The sequence below is a fragment of the Sebastes fasciatus genome, chromosome 23, assembly GCF_043250625.1.
Source record: "Sebastes fasciatus isolate fSebFas1 chromosome 23, fSebFas1.pri, whole genome shotgun sequence".
Taxonomy (NCBI): Eukaryota; Metazoa; Chordata; class Actinopteri; order Perciformes; family Sebastidae; genus Sebastes; species Sebastes fasciatus.
Window position 1 is genome coordinate 867,576 of NC_133817.1, and position 22,766 is coordinate 890,341.

General features: G+C 45.9%; 1 protein-coding gene across 1 annotated transcript in view; it reads right to left on the minus strand.

Annotated features, from left to right (window-relative positions):
• Nucleotides 1-1,914: 1,914 nt before the first annotated feature.
• The window catches only part of tmem178bb (transmembrane protein 178Bb), an 82,720-nt gene continuing 61,868 nt past the window's right edge, over nt 1,915-22,766 (minus strand). Inside the window, exons 4-5 of the mRNA XM_074625621.1 lie at nt 7,339-7,476; nt 1,915-4,959 (exon numbers count right to left, since the gene is read on the minus strand). Of these exons, the coding sequence (XP_074481722.1) occupies nt 4,709-4,959; nt 7,339-7,476 (389 nt within the window). The 3' untranslated portion in view covers nt 1,915-4,708. The remainder of the gene's footprint in view (nt 4,960-7,338; nt 7,477-22,766) is intronic.

Here is a 22,766-nt window from a genome sequence, read left to right on the forward strand (position 1 = left end):
CGTCCACGTCCATGAAGGATTCTGGGTTCGTCTCTGTGAAGGAATCTTTCAGATCTCGGTTAACAATTATTTATTTACAGACCATTTTACCCAAAACTCTCCATTTAATCTCCTTTCACTGTCATTCACCAACATGCACGACAACCAACAGCATTAGTAAACACACCGATGAGATTTATTTTGTTGTGATTTTACATTCCACAGTTGAACATTTCCTTTTTTTTCCTCCTATTTGTATGTTTTACTCAACAGACACGTTACTGATGTTAAAGGTCGATGGATCCGTTTCACCGTCTGTCCACAGGATGGAAGTTGAAGTATCTCATGTGTGTGTTTCTTCATCAGTCAACTGTTCAACCTGATGAAGAGAGTCCTGCTGTCTCTAAACCTCGGTACTGTAGTCCTCGCTCAGCGCTGGGCCTCTCTGCTAACTCAGCTTTTATTAGTTCTGACTTTGAGTTGGACTCCATGCGTGACGGGAGGAATGCTTGTTTCTGTTTTGACCTCTGACGTTGTGCAGTAGTTGGACTATAAAGGAATCAGGAATGACCTCCTTCTGGACGTGATGTTAGCTGACAGAAATGAATAAATGGATGTTAACGGAGATCTGCTGCCTCACACGAACCCGACGCGTCCCGGCTACTGTCTCAGGTTTCCTACACAGGTTCTGAGGCGTAGTAGTGTTACGTTAGAGCTCCGGTCCTGGGTCGGGTTTCAGATGGGATTTAAGGACATTTCACTGCGTCTATGTGTGTCACATGTCACAACGACAGTGCAGCCAATCAGTAGCCTGGAGAGCTGATATGGAGCCCCAAAGTGTTCAATATGAAATAAAAAAACTCTTTTAACTCAACTGATTCTTATGAAATGTTGTTTAATCCCTCATTAGCTTAAAGGTATAGGGTTGGAGGGTTTTACTGTTCAAATACAGTTTTAGTTCAATTTGTTGAAATGCTCTTTACATCCTGACAGCAATCAATAAATCAAATGCTCTTTTTTGTGATGCTCATCTTTACTTATCAGATATCTCAGGAACAAGCAGTTGATTTATGATGTTGACTTCATTATGTAAGACTATGTTATTAGAAGAATGTGCAGTTTACGATCTGTTTGAAGGCTCGGAGGAGAGACCGACTCCTCTTGGATAGAACAACAGATTATCCCCAGATGATGAGAAACTGAAGAGAAACCATGTTTGATGTCTCCAGATAACAACGACATTATTATTATTAAAAACACTGACTCTGTCATATCTCATTACCCCGGTCTCTAGCCGGTCCCTAGTCGGTCCCAGGACGGTCTCTAGTCGGTCTCTAGTCGGTCTCTCGTCGGTCTCTAGCCGGGTACAGGAGGGTGAGAGCTTTTCATTGAACCCTTTGAAGGAGCCGTCTCTAGTCGATCTCTAGTCGGTCTCTAGTTGGTCTCTAGCCGGGTACAGGAGGGTGAGAGCTTTTCATTGAACCCTTTGAAGGAGCCGTCTCTAGTCGATCTCTAGTCGGTCTCTAGTTGGTCTCTAGCCGGGTACAGGAGGGTGAGAGCTTTTCATTGAACCCTTTGAAGGAGCCGTCTCTAGTCGATCTCTAGTCGGTCTCTAGTCGGTCTCTAGCTGGGTACAGGAGGGTGAGAGCTTTTCATTGAACCCTTTGAAGGAGCCTACTCTAGCCGGTCTCTAGTCGGTCTCTAGTCGGTCTCTAGTCGGTCTCTAGCCGGGTACAGGAGGTGAGAGCTTTTCATTGAACCCTTTGAAGGAGCCGTCCTCACTAGCTGAAGAAGATGTTCACCCACATAGCAGCTGTCATCTGAAACACTCGGCTCTAATCTCCCACTGGAGTTTTCTTTAAAGTAGGGGTTGATCGATATGTAGCCTGTTAGAGGATGGAACTGCAACCCGGGAGAGCAGCTAACAGATCGGGGAGTTTCTCTTATTAAAGGTTAATTCTGGTTTATTACAACTTGGGTCTTATTTTTCTAGTTTTATTAAATTCTACTCACCGAGTAAATTTTCTGCGATCTGGGAACTCGTTGACGTTCATACAGCAAAGTCACGACAAGTCAAGAGACGGGATGGTCAGACAGTTAATGCAGATCTGAACCAGCAGTCCAACCAGCGTCCAACGCTGAAGAGCCTTATACCTCCTAACGGCCAGCAGGGGGCGACTCATCAGGTTGCAAAAAGAAGAGAAAATGACCCTCGACTTCTCTCTTGATTTATTACCTCAGTAAACATTGTAAACATGAGTTTATGGTCTCAATCGCTGGTTTCAAGTCTTCTTCAATACAGCATGATGTTCATTTAGTAAATGATGGTCCCATTTAGAGTCAGATAGACCATAAAGCAGGCTGACAAACTGCTACCACGGCGTTGTTCAGCGTTCGGTTGCACTAAAAGAAATTTAGCATCCTAATTAATATCAAAGTTAACGTGAATTCCAGATGCACCTTTGCTAACCAAGCTAGTGCTCATGTTAGCTGGTGACTTGTGGACTTGGCGATTGTTATGCTATAATGGTACCTGCCGGGTCTCGCTCCTCACCAGCTCCGACCTCTCGCCCAAATACGGTCACTTCTGGCTCCAGTCGTAAGAGCCGGGGAACGCTAGAAACACGTTGTCCAAACCCGTTTTGGAAAGTGTTTATACAGTAAAGTGTTTTTGCTAAATGGCCACGATCCAAAGCTCGCTGGGTGAAAGGGCAAAACTTGAGAATTGTTTAAATATTGGGGATAGCGCTGCACATTATCAGACAGTCTTTATTACATAAAAGAGCTAAAGAGCTTGAAGTGGGTTCCAACATTGGAGGGGTGTCGGGTTGGGAGAGGGTTTCTGAGGTTGTCTGAGGAGCAGCTCTGATGAAGCCTTCTGGCAGCTAAAGTATCGTCTCCACTGGACTGAATCTTGACAGGAAATGATTCGACTTTGTCGCAATTTAGAACGGAGCCATTGTCTGACAGTATGCAGAACACATACAACATTGGTAAACCTCACTAGTTAACCACATCTCTCACTCGTGCACCCCTCTGGTCTGCAGGACTGATGCAAAAGAAGGGTTGAACCTCTCTGATCCTAACCAGAGTCTTTACACAGTAACCCAGAACCAGAGTACTCCTGATAGCAGATCCAGGTTTCTATAAACTGGGACGAGGGCCGATAAAATAAGACCCAAGTTGTAATTAAGTGGAATTACTGAACAGATGCCAGTTGGGGTTAACCTGCGTTCGGATCGGTTCTACTGGTGGTTTCTGATAGATGGAGGATCACCTTGTGGATGACCGGATGTCTGTATATCTGTGCCTGCTGTCACAGCCTGCACAACCAGCTGCTGTACTTGGTCCTGGTGAGTATTTAAATGGCCTATTTATTGCATCATGATCATCATCTCTATAATGTGCATAGAAATATTCAAGCCCATGCTCATGTGTGTTTAGATTACTGACTGATGATCGGCGGCTGAGGCCTCGAGGAATCTAGCAAACACAGAACACTTCTTCTTCTTCTTCTTCTTCTTGAGTCTAGATGCGTTTTGACCGGGAAGAAAAGTCGGAGTGAGTTCTCGTCAGATGCAGATACTGAAGCCTTCCATAGTTGGACATGCTCCCCCCCCCTTTAAAACAACTCTTCTTTATCGGCCATGTGACAACGCAGGAGTCAGTCGGGTTAAACAAGATACTACTCCATTATGTCGCTCCTGCCTTTATACATCTCCGAGGCAGGACTCCACTTTGTCATTATGATCATTTTTTACAATGTTTTTCTATTAGAGACTTCAAAACAACCCCCCCCCCCCCACACACACACATACACATACACACACAGTCATACACACATTTACCTCTATATGACTAGAATGGAAAAGAAATCAAACATTTGCTCTGAAGTCAGTCGACAGCTCGTTCACAACATGAAGGGCTCAGTAAAAAGGAATAAAAGAGGAATGCATGTATAAAACGCTAAATGGCAGACGGGATCATCATCAGACATCAGAATGAAATGCACCTACACCAGAATGAAAATGGTCCAACGCGTGACGGTTCCTGGTCGTCACTTCTGTGGAATATTCTGTACAATAATGTACAACAACGGAGGTTCCTGGATCTCTTCGCTGGGACCTCAGAAGCTGGAATACTGAAAGTTTAACAGACGGGCCACTGAACGTGATCCAAGCCCGGCGAGTCACACGGCGTCACGTCTGGTCCGTTCTCTTTATGTGAATTATCCCACAGGAGGCTCCGAGAGGCCGAGTCCGAGAGAAACGTGATCATAACGATCCAATACTGCTGATTCGTTGAGTTCTCCACGCTCACAGTAGAGCCGTTAATAGAAGCAGTTCCCACCGTAGTCCATCACCGTTAGAGCTTCAGAGCTCCTCTCCTGCTAGAATCAATCCAAACTGCAGTCTTTCAGTGTGTCCGTGGATTTCCTTCAGAACCTGTCTCGGTCCATTTCAGCTTCTGCTCCACAACAAAACAAGCACAACTCCAAATTTCCGATAATATTTCTTCAGTTTTTTCCTGTTATTTTCAAGATAGCAGATCATCAAGACACACGCACACACACACACACACACACAAATAAAAAAAGAAATCAGTATTCAGGAGAGACTGGAGATGAGCGGACGGATGAAGACGTGAAACAGTTTGTTCTGTTTGTCTGTTTGTTTGTTGTCATGTTATCTGTTCGGTTCCTCCGGTGGTCTGACGGCTGCCGGCTGCTCTAGCAGACGGTGCCGTTCTCCTGTCGGGACTTGGGGCAGGTGGATCGGGGTATCGGCTGGACGGAGGGAGCCAGGGTGCAGAAGAAGCCGGCGATGAGGGTGAGGCCGAGGCCCCCCCAGGCACAGAACATGGACCAGCCGTAGCCGTGGCCGATGTCGTCCGGCAGGCTGAACTGGTTCCGCGGGTAACGGGAGAGCTCGAAGTTGATGCCGGCAACGCAGGTGCAGAGGGAGATGATGCAGAAGGTTCCTGGAACGACAGAACAGGATGTTGAAGGAGAAAGATACACCAAACCTCAGTCTGTGACAACCCTGACATCTACCGACATCTACTGACATCTACTGACATCTACCGACATCTACCGACATCTACCGACAACCCTGACATCTACCGACATCTACCGACATCTACCGACATCTACCGACATCTACTGACAACCCTGACATCTACCGACATCTACTGACATCTACTGACATCTACCGACATCTACCGACAACCCTGACATCTACCGACATCTACTGACATCTACTGACATCTACTGACATCTACCGACATCTACCGACATCTACCGACATCTACCGACATCTACCGACAACCCTGACATCTACCGACATCTACCGACATCTACCGACATCTACCGACATCTACTGACATCTACCGACATCTACCGACAACCCTGACATCTACCGACATCTACTGACATCTACTGACATCTACTGACATCTACCGACATCTACCGACATCTACCGACATCTACCGACATCTACCGACAACCCTGACATCTACCGACATCTACCGACATCTACTGACATCTACCGACATCTACCGACATCTACCGACATCTACCGACATCTACTGACATCTACCGACATCTACCGACATCTACCGACATCTACCGACATCTACCGACAACCCTGACATCTACCGACATCTACTCGCTATCCGCTGTGTCCAACACTGTCTCCTACAAAATATGTTTATACCCGAGTCCAGCGGTCAGCAACCTTTACTATCAAAAAACAAATCTGTCTGGAGCCGCAAAACATGTGATCATTGTGATGAAGGTAACTCAGTTTATAGTCTAAGTATACAGTATATAAGTCTAATGCAGTGAGGGCCAAAGAGACAATGTCTCGTAATATTACGAGAAAGAAAAGTTGTAATATTACGAGAATAAATTCATAACTTAATGAGAAAAAGTCGTAATATTACGAGAAAAAATATAAAATAACACGTGAAATTACTACTTTATAATATTATGACAATATTTGTGCCCACCTCGATAACATTTTTAAATAATGTTACTTAAGGCTGAGGGTTGTGCGATAGCGTCATGGTATTCTTATTTTTATCTTTTATTTATTCTGTTGTTATTTATTATAGAGATGATTTCCTCAATGTGGATGAGCTCTTTGAATTGGTATACAGATATTCAGATTTCACTACGAGACCTCTCCTTGAGAAGGACTTGGACACGATAACAAACAGACCGGATCATAGAAAGGTTTGGTTTCTCTGTTAGTCTCCATCATGATGTCAGACATTATAATAATCATGGTATTGCACTTGGTTGTTCACATGAAACAGAGAGCTTGAGAGAGTATCAGTACGGACAGGGAGCACGCTTGTTGGATTGTTTGTACTGACGATTCAACCGTTAAAGTTCTAACTCCATCAAGTGTTGGAAATGCTCCAGTCACACCGGATCACCTGATACTGACTCTGCATTCAATGGAAAGGGCTGTCTGATATATCGCCAACCACTTCATCACTCTACTGTGTCTGCATTGCATTGTGGTCCGTTGTTGTGTCTCTTCTTCTCTGCTGGGCCGTCTTTGAATGGAACGGTGTCTCTCTGATTCACCACCAAACCACCGGCATCTCTTACCTCCAATATGTAGCTGTATGTTTTAGTAACCTGTCGTCTCTCATCTGAGTGAATCTGTTCCTTTTGGACCGTGTTTAGCAGAGAAGCAGTCGGAGATGCAGCTCTAAATATGGCCTTGTTCTGGGAGTGCCGCTGTGACCCCGTGGGCTGATTTGGCCGCTGCAGACTGACCCAGCCTATTTTCTTTTTGCCTTTATTGCCAAGCAATATAATTGACTTTTTAATTGCCTGTTCATTATACAACTGTAGGGCACAGCACTAATCCAAGGCCCGTCATAATTGAGTGTGCAGTCGCCTCCTGCCAAGCCAGCGCGTTGCAGCACAGCAGATCAGTGTGTGTGACTGGAAGTGGGACATCTACAGGGTTGTGTGTGTCTCTGTGTGTGCATATTCACACTGATATACTACACGTTCATTCATCTAAATCACCACTGATGAGATACACAAATGTTTTCTATCTGACTGGTCACCAGCGTTTTCTATTCTAGTTCTAATGGTACATCGTCGTATGGAGCCGAAGTCAGGAGGTGGTTAGCCTAGCTTAGCATAAAGACTGGAAGTAGGGGGAACAGCTAGCCAGAAACAGAAATACATCCATGAGCACGAAGAAAAACACTTCAACTGACTTTATGAATGACAAAAAATGTGTTTCTTACAGTATTGGGATGACGAGATGACTGATGAGGTGGGGATGCTATTGACTTTCTGTGTGTGTGTGTGTGTGTGTGTGTGTGACTCACCTCCCATGAGGAAGAGGAGGCCAGCCACATACTGCATAAGGCCTCTGTCCCAGCAGCAGCCGAGCACGCCGATGACCCAGCCGAAGAGGATGATGGCCACCGCCATGCCCATGAAACCCGCCGTCATTCGCCGCAAGTCTGAGGAAAACAGGAGCAAAAGGAGAGACGGTAAACATCAACTAGAGTTTAACAATTAACGCTGACCTGGACGGGATCATACTGACGCTGTGAAGAGAGGCAACATGACACTCACAGCAGTCAGTCACCGGCGTGCCGGTCCAGTTCTAGTCCACAATGACACAGCGGTGTCGTGTTGCAAAAACTAAATCACACCCCGAGTCCAACTGACACAAAACCAGCCCGGCTGTCCTCAGCAGTCAGAGGGAGTCGGTTCTAATGTTGAACTAAATCACACTTAATGAGTCTGAAACGGGGCGGCGCGGTGGTGCAGCGGTTAGCGCTGTCGCCTCACAGCTACAGGGACGCACGATCCCTTCTGTGTGGAGTCGGTATGTTCTCCCCGTGTCAGTGTGGGTTTACTCCGGGTTCTCAGGTTTCCTCCCACAGTCCAAAGACATGCAGGTTCATTGCTGACTCTAAATGTCCCGTAGGTGTGAATGGTTGTCTGTCTCGATGTGTCAGCCCTGTGATAGTCTGGAGACCTGTCCAGGGTGGACGAGAACGTGTCGGCAATAACCAGGAGGAACAACAGTCTGAGCAGAAGTATGGGAGAGGAGGAGGAGGAGGAGGAGGACAGTCAGACTCACACTGACTCCCAGTTGAAGAGAAGAGTTATGATACGCAACACAGATCAAAAAACTCTTGTAAGAGACAAGATTTTTTTTTGCAGATAAAGAGCTGTTCCTAAATTCAGTTAAATCCCAGATGAGTTTTTAATACAGCCGTTTTTAGACGCACGTTTTAAAGAACATGTATTTTTTAAATGTTTAAAAACTAGGAGAAGGAGAAGCAGTGGTGGGATTGTGGGACGGTGGAGATTAAGGACATTTGTCAACAGACGATGAGAGACATCGCAGCGTTCTGCAGCGTCCACGGGGACCCGAGTCAGAGTCTACTTAAATGTTAAATATTGAATCTATTGCAGCTTTTATGAATCTGGTCCAGTTTATGGAGACGACACAGTGAGGGCAAACAGAAAGAGACAGTGTGTGTGTGTGTGTGTGTGTGTGTGTGTGGGGACAGCAGTGTGCTCTGCAGGAGGGTAATGACAGTGACAACGACTGGCTGCAGAGAGGAGCTGAAATATGAAGAGGAGGAGGAGGAAGAGCTCCGAGCAAAACCCGACTCCCCTTCTCCGAGTAGATTAGAATGTCATGGGTGAGCTGCTCTGCTGGGGGGGAGATGGAGGATGGAGGATGGAGGATGGAGGGGGGAGGTAAGGAGGAGGCCGGGGGCTGGAGTAGAGGACACCATGCGGTGGGGCGAGAAAGGTCAAAACATTTGGCCTGAGAGGATGAATGTAGAACAACAGAAGACGAGTGTCCTCTCATGTAGGACGTGTTCCTTCATCTTAACCCCTTCACACCCAGCAGCCGCTCTGATGACAGCTAATGTTCATCAGCCTCAGCCAGTGGAAATGCAAAAGTCATGTCTGGCTCACTTTGACAGTTTCACTATGATTGACTTACTAAACTGTGTCCCTGTGGTCACAAACCAGGACTCGTCACTGTCTTCTGATGCACACATCAACATCTGTCTGTCAAACCTCATTTTCTCTAGCTGAGGAACATTTCAAGACCCTCGCTGAGCAAACGTGATGCAGAAACACTGGTTCACGCCTTCATCAGCTCTCGCATCGACTACTGCAACTCTCTCCTCGCCGGCCTCCCAAACACAACTAGACTACTAGACTACAACATGTCCGAAACAGAGACGCCCGGATCCTCACCAGAACATCATCCTGGTCCTCCACTCCCTTCACTGGCTCCCAATGAACCATCGGCTCATCTACAAGATGCTCCTCATGGTCTTCGCTGGTCATTAATTATTATTATTAATAATAACTTGTTCTCTTCTATAAGGTCACGATGACAGACGTGGAAACAAACTCCAGCAAATAAACAGGAATTCAAAGTTTGACCGTCCTGGAGCCGTTTCTGACACATGCAGATGTCCGTGCACGACTTTATGTGGACGGACGGAGCTCATGTGGAACTCCCCGTCAGGAGGCCTGTCAGTCACACACTGTATACCATGGCGACCCCTGACCTTTACAGTGAGGCATGAACGTGTTTGACAGTTAGTGACGCTGTAGAAGTTGTGTTTCGTCTTGCTGAGCGTCCACACATGCTGTCTGTCTTTGTCACATATCGTGTAGTTTTGCTGAGTAGTGCAGATTCTGCACCAGACACAGACACGCGGTCTTTGTTCGTCACACAACAGCTTGGTGTGCGCCTCACGGCGGTGTTTGTGTTTTTTACGACATATCTGTGACTTTGACAACAGCTACAAAGCATCACTAGAGGTTATTTTGACCACAGTTGATGATGGAAAGAAAGGTTTTTATGTTTTTCATTCATTCAACCATTATTTATACTCAGAGGTCCGATGAGTTAAGAAGAAGTTAAACCGGTATTGGCTTCACATGTTTTAATAAAAGGCTAACGGCGTGCTGACACTGATGTAGGTCAGGGTGAGGTGATCTTTCCTGTCTTCCTGCACCCTGACGGTCCCTCTGTCAGGTCAGATTATCCCTCAACGTGTCCTCTGTCAAGAGTCAGATCCTGCAGGTTATGTGGGACTCCACAGGTTTAGTTTACCCCCCCTCCCGGGTAACAATGTCCTGTGAGTCCTCAGCATTACTACCCCTCTCTGGCATGAATAAGGCTCTGTACTCGGTCCACTCCTTCTCATCATCTACTTATTCCCCTCGGTCAGTCCCTTCGCCATTTCAACCTGGACTTCTGCTGTTACACCGATGACACACAGATATATTTTAGCACCCACCAAACCTTCTTGCTCTTTCTACTACATCAGTTGCTCTGAGCATCTAATAATGATGTGGGTGGGTTTACATCCTGGTCCATCCTGGTGCGTCTCATACAGACGCTAAAGGTCGGCTTTGTGGATCAGTATCAGAAACAGAGGACCACTGACTGAAGCATATTTAACGAGCTGGGGGAGAAAAGGAGTTTCCTTGACTTCGTCTTTGAATAAGCTGCAGAGTTTACCTGTCATCATAGACAACTGACAGCAGGAGATAGTGAGTTTCCTTCCAGTTACCAGCTGAGAACACTGTTAAGTGTTTGACAGAGCAAAAACACCCCCAGTCCCACCGGGAGGAGCTCAGAAATAGCAGTACAGGAGGAGTATCGTCACAAACTGGCTCAGGCAATGAGACGAGGAGTCTATGTGAGAGATTTACTGGAAACAAACATGTTTTATTAAAACTAAAAGGTCCATGTTTGTCTCTGGGCGTACGTCATTGTTCTGTTGAAGGTACAAATGGAAGGGGGAGTATAGGTACAAAGAATCAAGGTGTACTTAAAAGGAAGCAGCTCTTTTACTCCATCTATGTAGGGAGAAACTGCTGAGACACAGACGCAGTGAGACCTGTGGAGTGTCCATCCGATGCTGCACCACAGTAACAGGTAAAAAGAAACTGCCGGTTCAGTCTGACAATCTGTATGCAAACTCAGCATCACAACATGTCACATGACAACCGACTCCGACACAAACAGCTGACTTGTTGCATCTGCATACAGGTTAGCTGCTGTTTCTGGGTGGCTGAGCGCTGTCAGGTCTGATGTGTGGATACCTCACAGAGAGATCTGTTTAAACCCTCATGCACAGTTTGATGCACGTCTCTGCAGCTGTCAGCCTGTCTGTCTGTCTCGGTCTGTGGATCCTCGATGGGTCCTCGCAGCAGTCAGAATTCAGACAGGGGCACACGGGCCTGTGTGTTGGCTGGAGCCGGGAGCCGTCAGATGTCATCCATGTCTCTGCATTTGACTACATTTCTCCTCCCAGGGAAGTTTGGAAAGCGAGAGAGATGGATAGGTGATACTGATATGATAGTATTCTGCACAGAGAGAATATACAGAGAAGCAGAGCAGTCTCCATCTGTTCGTGTTAATAATCTCATTTTTTACAGGCTGAAATTAACGGAACCCCGGAAGGGACAAAACTCAAAGTTAAAATATATGTAAACTGTCTGCATACAGAGTAACTTATGGTCCAGAGGAGACACACTTTAGTATGTGAGCAGTGTGTGTGTGTCCTGCTGGGGGTGATGATCGGTACACCTGCTCACATATCATTATAGTCCAGGTGAACCAGGATGACTTCTCCACTCCCGGCTCATCATCACACATTTCATCGGATGCTGTGGCTCACAGCGTGGGACCGGGACGCCGTCACAGACGATGATTCATTTATTCACACTTACAGCTGCATTAGGCCTCGTGGACCAAAACAAGAAGTACTAGCCGTCTCATCCAGACTCCACTATGACACACACATCATGCCCTGTTCATTTAAGAGATGTGAGACAACAATATGGGAACACTGACTATATCATAACCTCATGAGAGCAGTAAACCATGGATTTGATTGTCCCAATGGAGGTGCAACACTAAGATCTTTGTCTTATACGTCGTCTTTCATATGCAGTTTCTCCAAAAGCATCATCACAGGGTAGGACACCTGAATGAACTGTTGACACTATGCTCATAAGAATCACCAAACACCTCCTCATACTGCACCTAAAGGACCCAGAACCACATATGACCGTTGGGGGGTACCAGCAGCAACAGGCGCAGGTTGTGAAAAGTTCACAATTTTAAACACATAATGTTGTGAATTGCAACAAAACTACTCGGTTAGGTTTAGAAAAAGATCATAACAAGGTTTGTTACGTAACTTTGGTCATGTAGGTCTGCGTAAGTAGGTAGTAGTTTGGTGGATGGGTCAAACAAACATGAGACTTTCAGAACACTTGTGTTTGTGTCACATGTGAAACTAAAAGTAACGTTGACTTATTTTGTCACGTCAGTCCCGTAAAGTCACGTGAGTTGTTAGTCAGTGAAGCCAACGTCAACCACAACTGTTTCCTAACCCTAACTAAGTTTATTTTGACACTATGCATGTAATGAGTGTACGTTGACACGCCGTCTCTGGTCCGTCCAAAAGTAACGCTAGAGGAGTACGCTGTGCGTCCATCTCTGATGACCGAGCGGCAGTATTTGACAAGTTGTGAGTGAGAATATGACCGATCCGTCCACCCCGACCTCCTCTGTATGTGGAGTTTGTCGCTCTTTATACTACGTCACCACTTCCTCCTTGGCTCCCGTCATAATATACGGCCACTACAGGTTGCTGCCTAACAATGAACCTAAAATAAGCCTTAATAAGCTGCTTGCAAGTCACTTACATAAAGTATTGCCAGCTGGGAGTTCTCTATGTTTTCATTATGTACTCAGTTTAAAATGCACAGAGAATGCTTGTAATGTTTTGTATCCACTAGGAGCTGAATTCAATGAAACTCAGTGTTGTGAGTTTATTAGTTTTGGTATTGTGTGTACCAGCGTTCACCAGGAGGCAGCAGTACACAATCACAAGTACTGGGAGGTACCAGCCCAACAACAGCAACCTCCCAGTTAACCTTAGAGCGGTCCATTAGTTAGCTATGTGATAATGCATCTCTGTTCCTCACAGGCCACCGTTCATTTAGCCACAGATTTGTTGCAGCATCTCGGTGAGTTACGAGCCGTAAAAGAGCAGCAGTTGATGCACCTTCACCGAAACCAGCCGTCATTGATCTTCTGCTGCTTTAAAGCTGAAAGGATTGTTTCCATTCTGTGAGACAAGCGAGAGAAACAGTGGAACTATAGACACGAGTGAAATAATGACAGCAGAACAATAAACGTCCCTAACTGTAAAGAACAGGACTGATTGCAGAATACGAGGCGGCAGATGATCAGAACAACCTCCGTCTTCAAAGCCTCCGTTGAATCCTCCTGATTGCTGATGCTGCGCTGTGAAAGACTGAGGATAATGACTGCTCATTTGTTTACTGTATCAGCGTATAACAGGCCGCCGTCTGTCTGTCTGTCTGCTTATTCTCTCATTGTGCAGCTCCGTGCTGCAATTCCCTTTTAATTAGACTCTCTGCTCCAGGACCAATGGGCCCAAATGAAACGCTATTTCATAAAAGGGGAAATGGCTTTTGGGTGCCTGTGAGGATGTTATTTTCTCAGCTGGATAGATGGAGAGGGAAATGTTCGTCTGTAGCAGCTCAAAGATTTCCTGCTTGCTGCGTTGGAATATACAGTTGGAACAGTCAACTGGTGACCTGGAGCAACTTACATCTGCCTCATCTACTCCTACTTCGATTAGTGAGTTGAATTCCTCCCAGACTGCCTTTAGACACCCACCAAATGGTGGAGGTATATGGTCATCCATGGATCACATGGATATCCAGGCCAAGACTTCCTCTTCCATGTGCTGGTCATTGTTTTCAGGCAACTTGAGACGCGAGAATGGATTTGGACTTGAGAGACGACGTCTACGAATGGAGTATTTCACAAGTTTACAAGCTAATAAAAAGCAAACTCATCATCAGACGATAGCCGGTGGGTTCCCAGATTGCATTTTGGCCAATGTGTTCTGCCTCTTACCGACTGTTTATCTGCATTCAACCAAAACCTGCTCGAACATGAGTGGTCGATACTACTCAGACTACAAACGGAAACCAGAACGCTTCAGATATACCAAGATCTTGTCTTGTTGCCTACAGATTCTACATGTTTAAAGAGATTACTGTGGTAGGAAGTGGCTTCTTTGCCTCAGGAGAAGGAAGCCTGCCGGTCATACGTGTAGTCTTGCCAGTCACCCGACCGACACACTGCAAGAGTTTATGGCGCTGTGATCGTTAGATCTGACATGGTGACCATCGTCAAAGACTAAAATAGCGTGTAGTCTGATCCCGGCATCAGGCAGACTGGTCAGAGAATCTAATCTGAATTTTGAGAATCTAAATGAACTTTGCAGGCCGAACCAACAAATTCAATGCATTTGTGCACATGTTTTTTTGGAATGGGAGAGTGACTAAGCGTTTCTGATGAGAGGAGTTGGTGGAGGAGAGACTTTCAGTGAGATTGAGATTAGCTGAGGTTTTGCTGCTGTAAGCATGTGGCCCTGTCACAGAGGCTGCCTGCAGCCACGGCTCGTCAGGGAGTGGAAACAGAGCTTAATTTCATTACCCCATGCCAACCGCCGCTGGGGAGAAAACAATGGACTGAGAAAATCAAATTAGGCGAGATAGCAGGGAGGAGGGGAAAGGTGGGTGTGATGGGGATGAGCTGGCAGAGTCCATGGCTTTAAACATATGTGCTGTTTTACTGAGGAAGCCCTCACGACGCGCCCTGTGGCACCGAGGAGCCAAGCCTTGTGGGGTTGGGGGGCCATACGGGTGATTTCATGGCGTGTCAGTCAGCGGCGGCGTGAGCACCCCTTCAGGTGGAGTCAGGGGCCCCCGAGGGAGCTGGCTCAGCGTATACAGAGGAGGGGGGGGGGATGCAGGACGGACGGGGGAATCATCACTGACAGACGTCTCCTGGAGAACATCGGACACACGGGTCCCCGCGGAGCCGCCGGTCGGAAGCTGGATGCTGGAACGACGGGAGCGGAGATGACACCGCGGGTCCAACCGGAGGCCCATCGGTGGGGCCAGCATGCTGTCAGTCACCTCTCTCTCTCTCTCTCTGGGAGGGCATGTACTGAGCATACATGGTGACAGGACAGCTGGCATACGGGAGTGTTACAGTACTACAGCGGCATGCTCTTATCAGCTGTACATTTGCTGTCTCCATGGCAACAAAACTCTGATGCTGACACATAAACATTAAAAACGGGGCCATGATGCAATAAAGACACCTCATGTAACACAGCAGAGTCCCACTTAGTGCCAAAAGGAATGAGCTCATTAGAACCCAGAGCTTATCCCCTCGTGGTCAGCAAACTTCAGGAGACTCTGCCGATCGGATTAGAAGATATCTTGTGTGCACGGTTGACATTTTGGCGTGAGGATAGCATGCTTCAACCAAAGTGTTTGTCAATATCGTCGAAAAATGTCTGAAACACGATACCAAACCAGAAGAGTTATAAACACATGCACCTTAGAGGAGCAACAGCACTGACCGCTAGCCTTTACAATGGGTACCGGCAGGCCAAATTCAAAGCCTCTGTGTTGTTGTTTCATTAATATAGGCACAACTCAACCCGTTCTGCGCAACGTGATTGGTCGATGACTTTATTTGCGCTGCGAAAGCTCAGAAAACTGACCTTGTACAGAAAAAAGGTACGTCACTTTTTGGCCGCCTAATATTTGCGTGGTGAATGAAAGTATTCATGACAAAAACAGAAGTTTGAAAATATATATTGACGTGAAAATTAAACGCAAAAAAATGTCATGTCAACCTGAGCGGCGGCTGTGCAGATATCTATTAACTGTGGAACCACAGACCGACCAACACTGTCCCCATTAGTCCCAACTAACTATGATGGATATGCTTGGAATCAGGACATCATGATCTTCATCATTCTTCATCATTCAGCACTTCTAAGCTGTTCTACCAGCTTTGACGGGTGACAATAAACAGTATGAGCAGGGTCATGATATTAATCAAGGTCAGGAACTACAATCAAAGGATGAAGGGATGGGCATCAGCAGCTTTCTGCTAAATTCATTTATATCTGGAAGCATTTGATGATCATAAAGCAGAGAGAGAGACCTGCTGGCAGAGAGAAAAAAGGAAATTGTCCAATCTGGTGCCTCAGGAAGCCGAATCCCTCCTCTGCCAAGCTGTGTGACATATTCATCTGCTAATATACAATATGATCCTCCATGTAAAAGGACTGCTCGCTGCAGATGGAGCAGAAGCGCTGACAGCCAATCAGAGCACAGCGTCATTAAAAGTGTTGCTGTTGCACGGCGCCGTCTTAATGGCCGTTGTGCATCCCGTTGACGGGCCGCTTCGCTGGCACCGCCGATAAAATGGGACTTGTGTGTGACTCAGCATTTTTTTTTTTGAGAGAGAAGTTTTTCTTAATCTTATCCAGGACCGGTGCCAAGTTGTTGGAGCGCGGGATGCTCCGGTCTGGACCCCGAAAGCTGCTCCGATGATTCAAAAGGCAGAACAGGGAGCAGGAGGAGTGAGGAGGGAGAGCTGGTGAAAACAGAGAGAGATACTAAAAGCTCTTAGCCATTAATATCTGCAGGTCTACACGTTTCCCAGCGTGGAAATGAGAGCGTCGCTCGTTTAGAAGAGGATGTGCGGAGCGGAGAGCTTAGAAGCAGCGATAGGAACAGAAAGGGGAAATGACATGATGGCTTTGGTTAACTCGCACACTCCGCTCCTCACTTTAAATACATTAATGCATCCTGAAACCAAGTTTAAAATGATTTCACTGTCTCAGAAAATCAGGGTCAGAATATCCATGTTTGCAATAATGTCCCAATTAAGAGGTAACCAGACGCACAAAGCAGGAAACCCTGTTCATCAGTGATGTCAAAGAGGCCTAAATAGAGAGTTTAGAAAGACCTTTGTCATGCTACCTAGAGGAGATCTTGGTCCGATGGTGGGGATCACCATGATCATTATGATTCATCCTCTGGGGATCATAAATATCCATACCAAATCTCAGGGCTATCTGGAGGGTAGTTGGATCTTACTCCGGACCAAAGTGTTGGAGGTCGTAGATCAGTTGACGGCGGTAGCTGGGTGGAACAACATGTGATGAAACCGCTGCTTCTCTGGACAGTCGATACGAGTCAATGCTGGGAAATAGGACAGTGAAGTATTGACAAGTTGACGTGCGTAAACCAAAGAGGATGCACCTGGAGACACTGCTGATGTGAGGGCTTCAGGCATCAATATCAATATACCTAATCTCCCCACGGCATCACTACTCCCTTTCATATACTACGTCACGATGGAGTCTATCGCCACAAAGACTTTGCACTATTCTACTTATCATGCACCATAAATAAATCATTGTTCATTCGATACGGGGTCTCTCCTGATTGAAATGCTATTGGACAACAGGGGAGTCCATGTTTTCAAGGATGCATGTGTGTAGTGAATTTGTGGGATATATATATAAATTAAACAGTGTATGAGACCAACCCGCCTTACTCTAACCCTAGTCTACATCTCATCTATATTTCTTATCTCAACTCTAACCTTAAATCTTCTATCACAGATGCAGAACGGCCTTAATTTTTTAAACATGAAAGTCTAAAAAAAAAAAAAAAAAAATCAAACTAGTCTTCAAGGACAAGTAAACCCACTCTAGCTCCTGAGAGGACCCTCTTCTTATTTCTGCCATTAATCTATCCTGAACCTGAAGGCCTGAAGTGCTTCCATTTCCGCTGCTCATCCCGTCGCTGAAGAACGTCTGGAATAACGTCTGTGATTTTATCTTAATAGGAAGCCGGCTGCATGGCGCTAACAGAGAAGAGGAACAGTGGCGGGATGAAAGCGGCAGAGGGAGATGGTGAAAGTAATTACTTCTTAAATTGTGAGAGATAGATTAAGGAGACAGAGGGCAAAGAAATACACTTTCCCTCTCAGCTCCCGGGGAGATGAACTGATGATGATGGTGTGATGGATTTAACTGCCTATGGTACCTACCTCTGACCTACTTATTGATAGGTTCATGCACTACAAAAGTTTAGCTATGTTACTGATCATTATTTGTCATAAAATCATCAATTACTGGTGAAATGTGTCTTTGGCATGATCTTATTTCTAAATTAGATCATGCGTGTTGTCACTACTAGACCCGTAGGAGGCCCAGAGACTCCAGCTTCACGGTTGCTCCACTAAAGGACAGTATAAACTGAAATGACAAAGGCCTTAAAGGACAGTGGATGTCTCCGGGAGAACTGGATGCTGCAATCAAAGACGATGCCCCCTTCGTTCCTATGAAAGTTGCTCACTGGTTACATCTCCACAGGTTTCCTCACTCTTCTGTCTCCTGGCCCACAGAGCATGCTCAGTAGATTCTGCACGTTGGATCTCATTTCAGAGTTAGTGACAGAAAGAAAATGTATTCAGCGTCTTACAGCCACTCCTTTTCTAATGATTGTATATGGGAAAAAGGCTTTATGGGCCAGTGCACTACAGGGTAATGATGTCTTACAGCCCTGCCCACAATCCCCAAGCTGGTTCACACACACAAAACCACACTTAAACATAAAACATATAGGTTTAGAAAAAGTTGAGAGACGAGAGTTAATGGCAGGGACCAACCTAAGAGTGTCCAATGTTAAGAAGGCACATTATGTCAAAAAGTGCAAAAGCTGTTAACACGACTTGGTAATAAAACCATCTTTGTATTTGTTTTACATTTACAGTTAATCCTAAAGAATACAGTATGTGCAGGGTCATATTATATCACGTTGTGGAAGAGATCTCTGCACCTTACAACTGATTATCGTCCTTTTCACGAAGGGAAGCAAACTAGAAAAACCTCAAATACTCCGATATAAAAAGAGGTATAAAATATGTCCTGTAATCTTCGATCTACTCTAAAAAGGATATGCTTCAATGTTCTTTCTTGACTTTTAAGCCAACATGGATGACAAGTCTTTAAAGTGCTTTAGAAAAAAATGGAAATTTGAACATCTGCAATTCGCTGACGACTGGAGAACCTCTGTCTGTAAAGACCAAACTCCAGAAACAACAGATGAGATGTCAAATACTCCAGACCAGGAGGAAACCTCCGGGTCTGTTCAGTTGTACGTAGCTCCGTGACGGATGATGCCAAACTCGAGGTTTCAAAACCGTAGTCCACAAACCAACGGGGGGATGTCACGGTGACTACGTCCACTTCTATATGCAGTCTATGCTCCAGACACTCCTGAGGCTTTCCTACAATGGCATCTGTAATATCTCTAAATCTCAGTCTGTCATCAAACATGGTCCTAACAGGTGTTTGTTGGTCTGAATGCTTTCAGGCCCGCTGGGTTTTATCTCCAGGACTTTCTTAGTCTCTGGAGGCTTCAAGCTCCAGCTCTGGCTGTAACTGCTGCTTATATCTCTAAAGAGGAAGTTGTCTCGTTCCAAAAGCAGGGAGGGTGAGAGCCAGAGAGAAACTGTAGGAGGAGAAGGCAGACGGAGAGAGTTGATATGAGTGGGACGGACGAACAAACAAGAGTGAGGAAAAGATTCTGCTTCTGACGGAGAGACTCCCGCCCGGACGCCAGCTCCTGTTTGAAGTCAATTCAACAGACTTACTGACAGTCTCCTATTTTTATAGCAGATTCTCTCATGCTATGCAGAAAGAACTCGTGATTCGGTTTGTTGGCAGAAAACTAACTGCTTTATAGGCTACTACTGTTTGTTTTCACCCTGTGATGGAGGCCGGTGGAGGAGAAGCAGGCTGACAGACAGCTGAGAAACAGACGTGCACGTCTTTTTCAACACAGGGTTGTTGTTCACAGTTTCGCTTTATCAGGGAAAAATAAAGTGCACCCCCTCAGGTTTAGTAGCGCCACGCTGTTGAGCGCTTTAGTTTCTCTTCACCGTGTCTCCGGTCCAAATCAAACTGAAACATGATACAACGTGCGTATGCGTCATTGTGCAGCGTAACTGTGGGAAAGCATCAATAAGAGGAGTCGATAGTCAGAGATTCCTCTGCGTGCCACCAGTGGTACGTGTACCATAGTTTGAGAACCACTGGTTTAGGGAACGAAACTACTTGGTTAGGTTTAGGAGAGGACTGTGGTTTGGGTTGAAATAAGTATGCTTGTTAACTTAGGCTCATTAGGTGAGTATGTAATTTACGGAACAAAAGTATGATAAAATAAGTCAACAGACTTCAGCAAAGTCCTTCCTCTCGTTATACTATACGTCAGTCGCTCTGACCATCTCATAATCCAGTTGATGGGTTTACATTGGACAGTAAAGGGTGCGGCGGTATCAGACCGAGCATCTACTGTATATTTGACGAGATGGGGGTGAGACCGGGTTGGTAAATCAGACAAAGACTGGGGTGAGCTGAGGTGAGGAGTGACGCCTTGACAGGTCTAACAACACTTTCTGTCTTTTCTCTCGGCATCCAGCAGCTTGTCCTTTGTCAGCACATGCTTCACTATCTGAGCAGGGCTGTGTTTCTATTCTCACCAGCCAGAGAGAGAGAGGGAGGAGAGAGAAGAGGGAGATGACCTTGGTTCCTCAGACGGTGGAGCAGCCCTGCTGCCCACGTGCACCGAGGAGATAAGCAGCAGTGCTGAGAAGCCAACTTGACAAACCCTGACGCCTCACAGCTCTAAAGCTGGACACACAGTCCTTCCACTGCACCGCGCTGAGCTGTGGGACTGGCTTATGTGATGCTTCCATTCAACATCTGTCCACCCACACACAACCCTCTCTTATCTGTCCTATATACCGACTCATTTTAAACCAACTTTAATTACAGTTGCACGGGAGTGAATAATGGAGCTTAAAAAGAAGTAGTGACAGTAAAATGTGCCGGAGCTATTTAAGTCTGCCTGCCTGGGTATTGTTGCATTGTTTGTTCATCTAACCGACGCGGTCCCTCGTTGGAATATGCAGGTAAATAAACAAACAGGGCGCGACGTAAAGCCTGGAGAGGACACGGCTCGCTCCTTAAAGCTCCAGCTTAGACCATCTGTTACGGTGTCGGGTCTTTCTGTTTCACTTAGTGCTCATATGTTAAATCACTGGCCTCCACTCAGAGGTAATCTGATTACACTGCAAGATGGATGGATTTATGAAACCATGGTCTTTGGTACATATTTTCTCTGAGGCCTAATGTTTGCCTCTTTTTGGCGAGTATATATGAATAGTATATACAGGAGCAACCGTATCATACAAACACTGTCGTGGGATTTGGGTAACGTTTGGTGCACGTTCTCTTACTAATTCCTTCCTTTCTCTCAGCTGGCCTGGTTTCCAACAAGGTCTCCAGACTAAATGACAGAATCCAGTGTTTTTCATTACCTTTAACAATGACCCACATGCACAAGCTGACTTCCGATCTGACCCACCTGTCACAGGATGACATTATTATTTGTCTTCCAAAACTGTCACAAATCACCACTTCCTGCTGAGGTTTGGTTGGGTTTAGTGTGAGAGAGCTGGAAAGCATCTCCCTCACTCAAGGTGGAGAGAAGAACACTCACGTGCACAGTGACGGTGTAAAGTTGGACAAAACAATCTAATCCAGGAAGTGATTATGCTTATGTTGTGCTTTTATTTTGGTAAACTACTAATCACTCTCTCACTCTCTCTGAGGTCTCCAGCTGCCATCAATCACAGACGTTTGACCAAACCAAGTGGCAGGAAGAGAGAGGGGGTGTTTCCGAAATGACAGACCAACAAAGAAGGTATCTGACCAATATGAAATGACAAAACACACTAAACCCAGAGAGCCAACTGAAGGTGTTGACCCTCTGCAGACACACAACCAACCGAGCAGCCAACCTGCTGATATAGCCTCCCAGCCAGGCTGATTATCAGCAGCTGAGGGGGATCACAGCTGATACCAATGACTCCTGATGAGCGAGACTCAGAGAAACCTGCAGCCCAGACCTGTACAAAGATTCATATAGATGCTTCATATTCCAGATTTCCCCCTGCAATGTCAACAAGGAGCTAATCCCTCTGGTGCTGCTCTGGAAAAGAGATTACTCAACAAAATATAGTGACTTTATCGGAGAGTAAATGCATTCTGTGTCATATGATGGAGGGAAAGAGGAGAGAAGCTCTTTAGGTGGCTAACTTTGAGCTAATTACAGTAAACTAGGAGGATGGAGCGGTGCACTGTGAAACCTTGTGTGGCAGTTGATCATAGTAAGCTAAGCTCCCTCTCTTCTTCTTCTTCTTCTTTTTGCAGTCAGGGTAAATGACTAGAGGATTTCTGAGCTGGTGGATACAGAAGCTCTGTGATGTGACTAAATGGATTAACGGTTAGCGAGGACTTCATGGGAGGAGAATGCAGTGCGGCAGGGCTCATCATCCACTGCCGCAAACAGATACGGCATTAAATGTATGGAGGACACACTCATACTGGAGCTACACAACTTTACTGTCGACAACAACCGCAGAATGAACACAAAGTGGACCAAGTATTATCCTGAAATAACTGGAAATGAACACTGAACCACACATTATGTTTATGGAACCCAGTGGCCATGCAGCTTTTACCTGTTCGGACGCAGGCGGCTACCAACAGGGTCTGTAATATGAAGGTGAAGAGCCTTAAACCTGCATCCTCTCTAGCAGCCAGCAGGGGGCGACTTCTCTGGTCGTATAGAAGTCTCTGAGAAAACAAGCCTCCTTCTCTCTTGATTTATGACCTCAGTAAACATTGTAAATTATGGTCCCATTTAGAGTCAGATAGACCATAAAGCAGGGGATGCTTTCAGCTAAAACCAT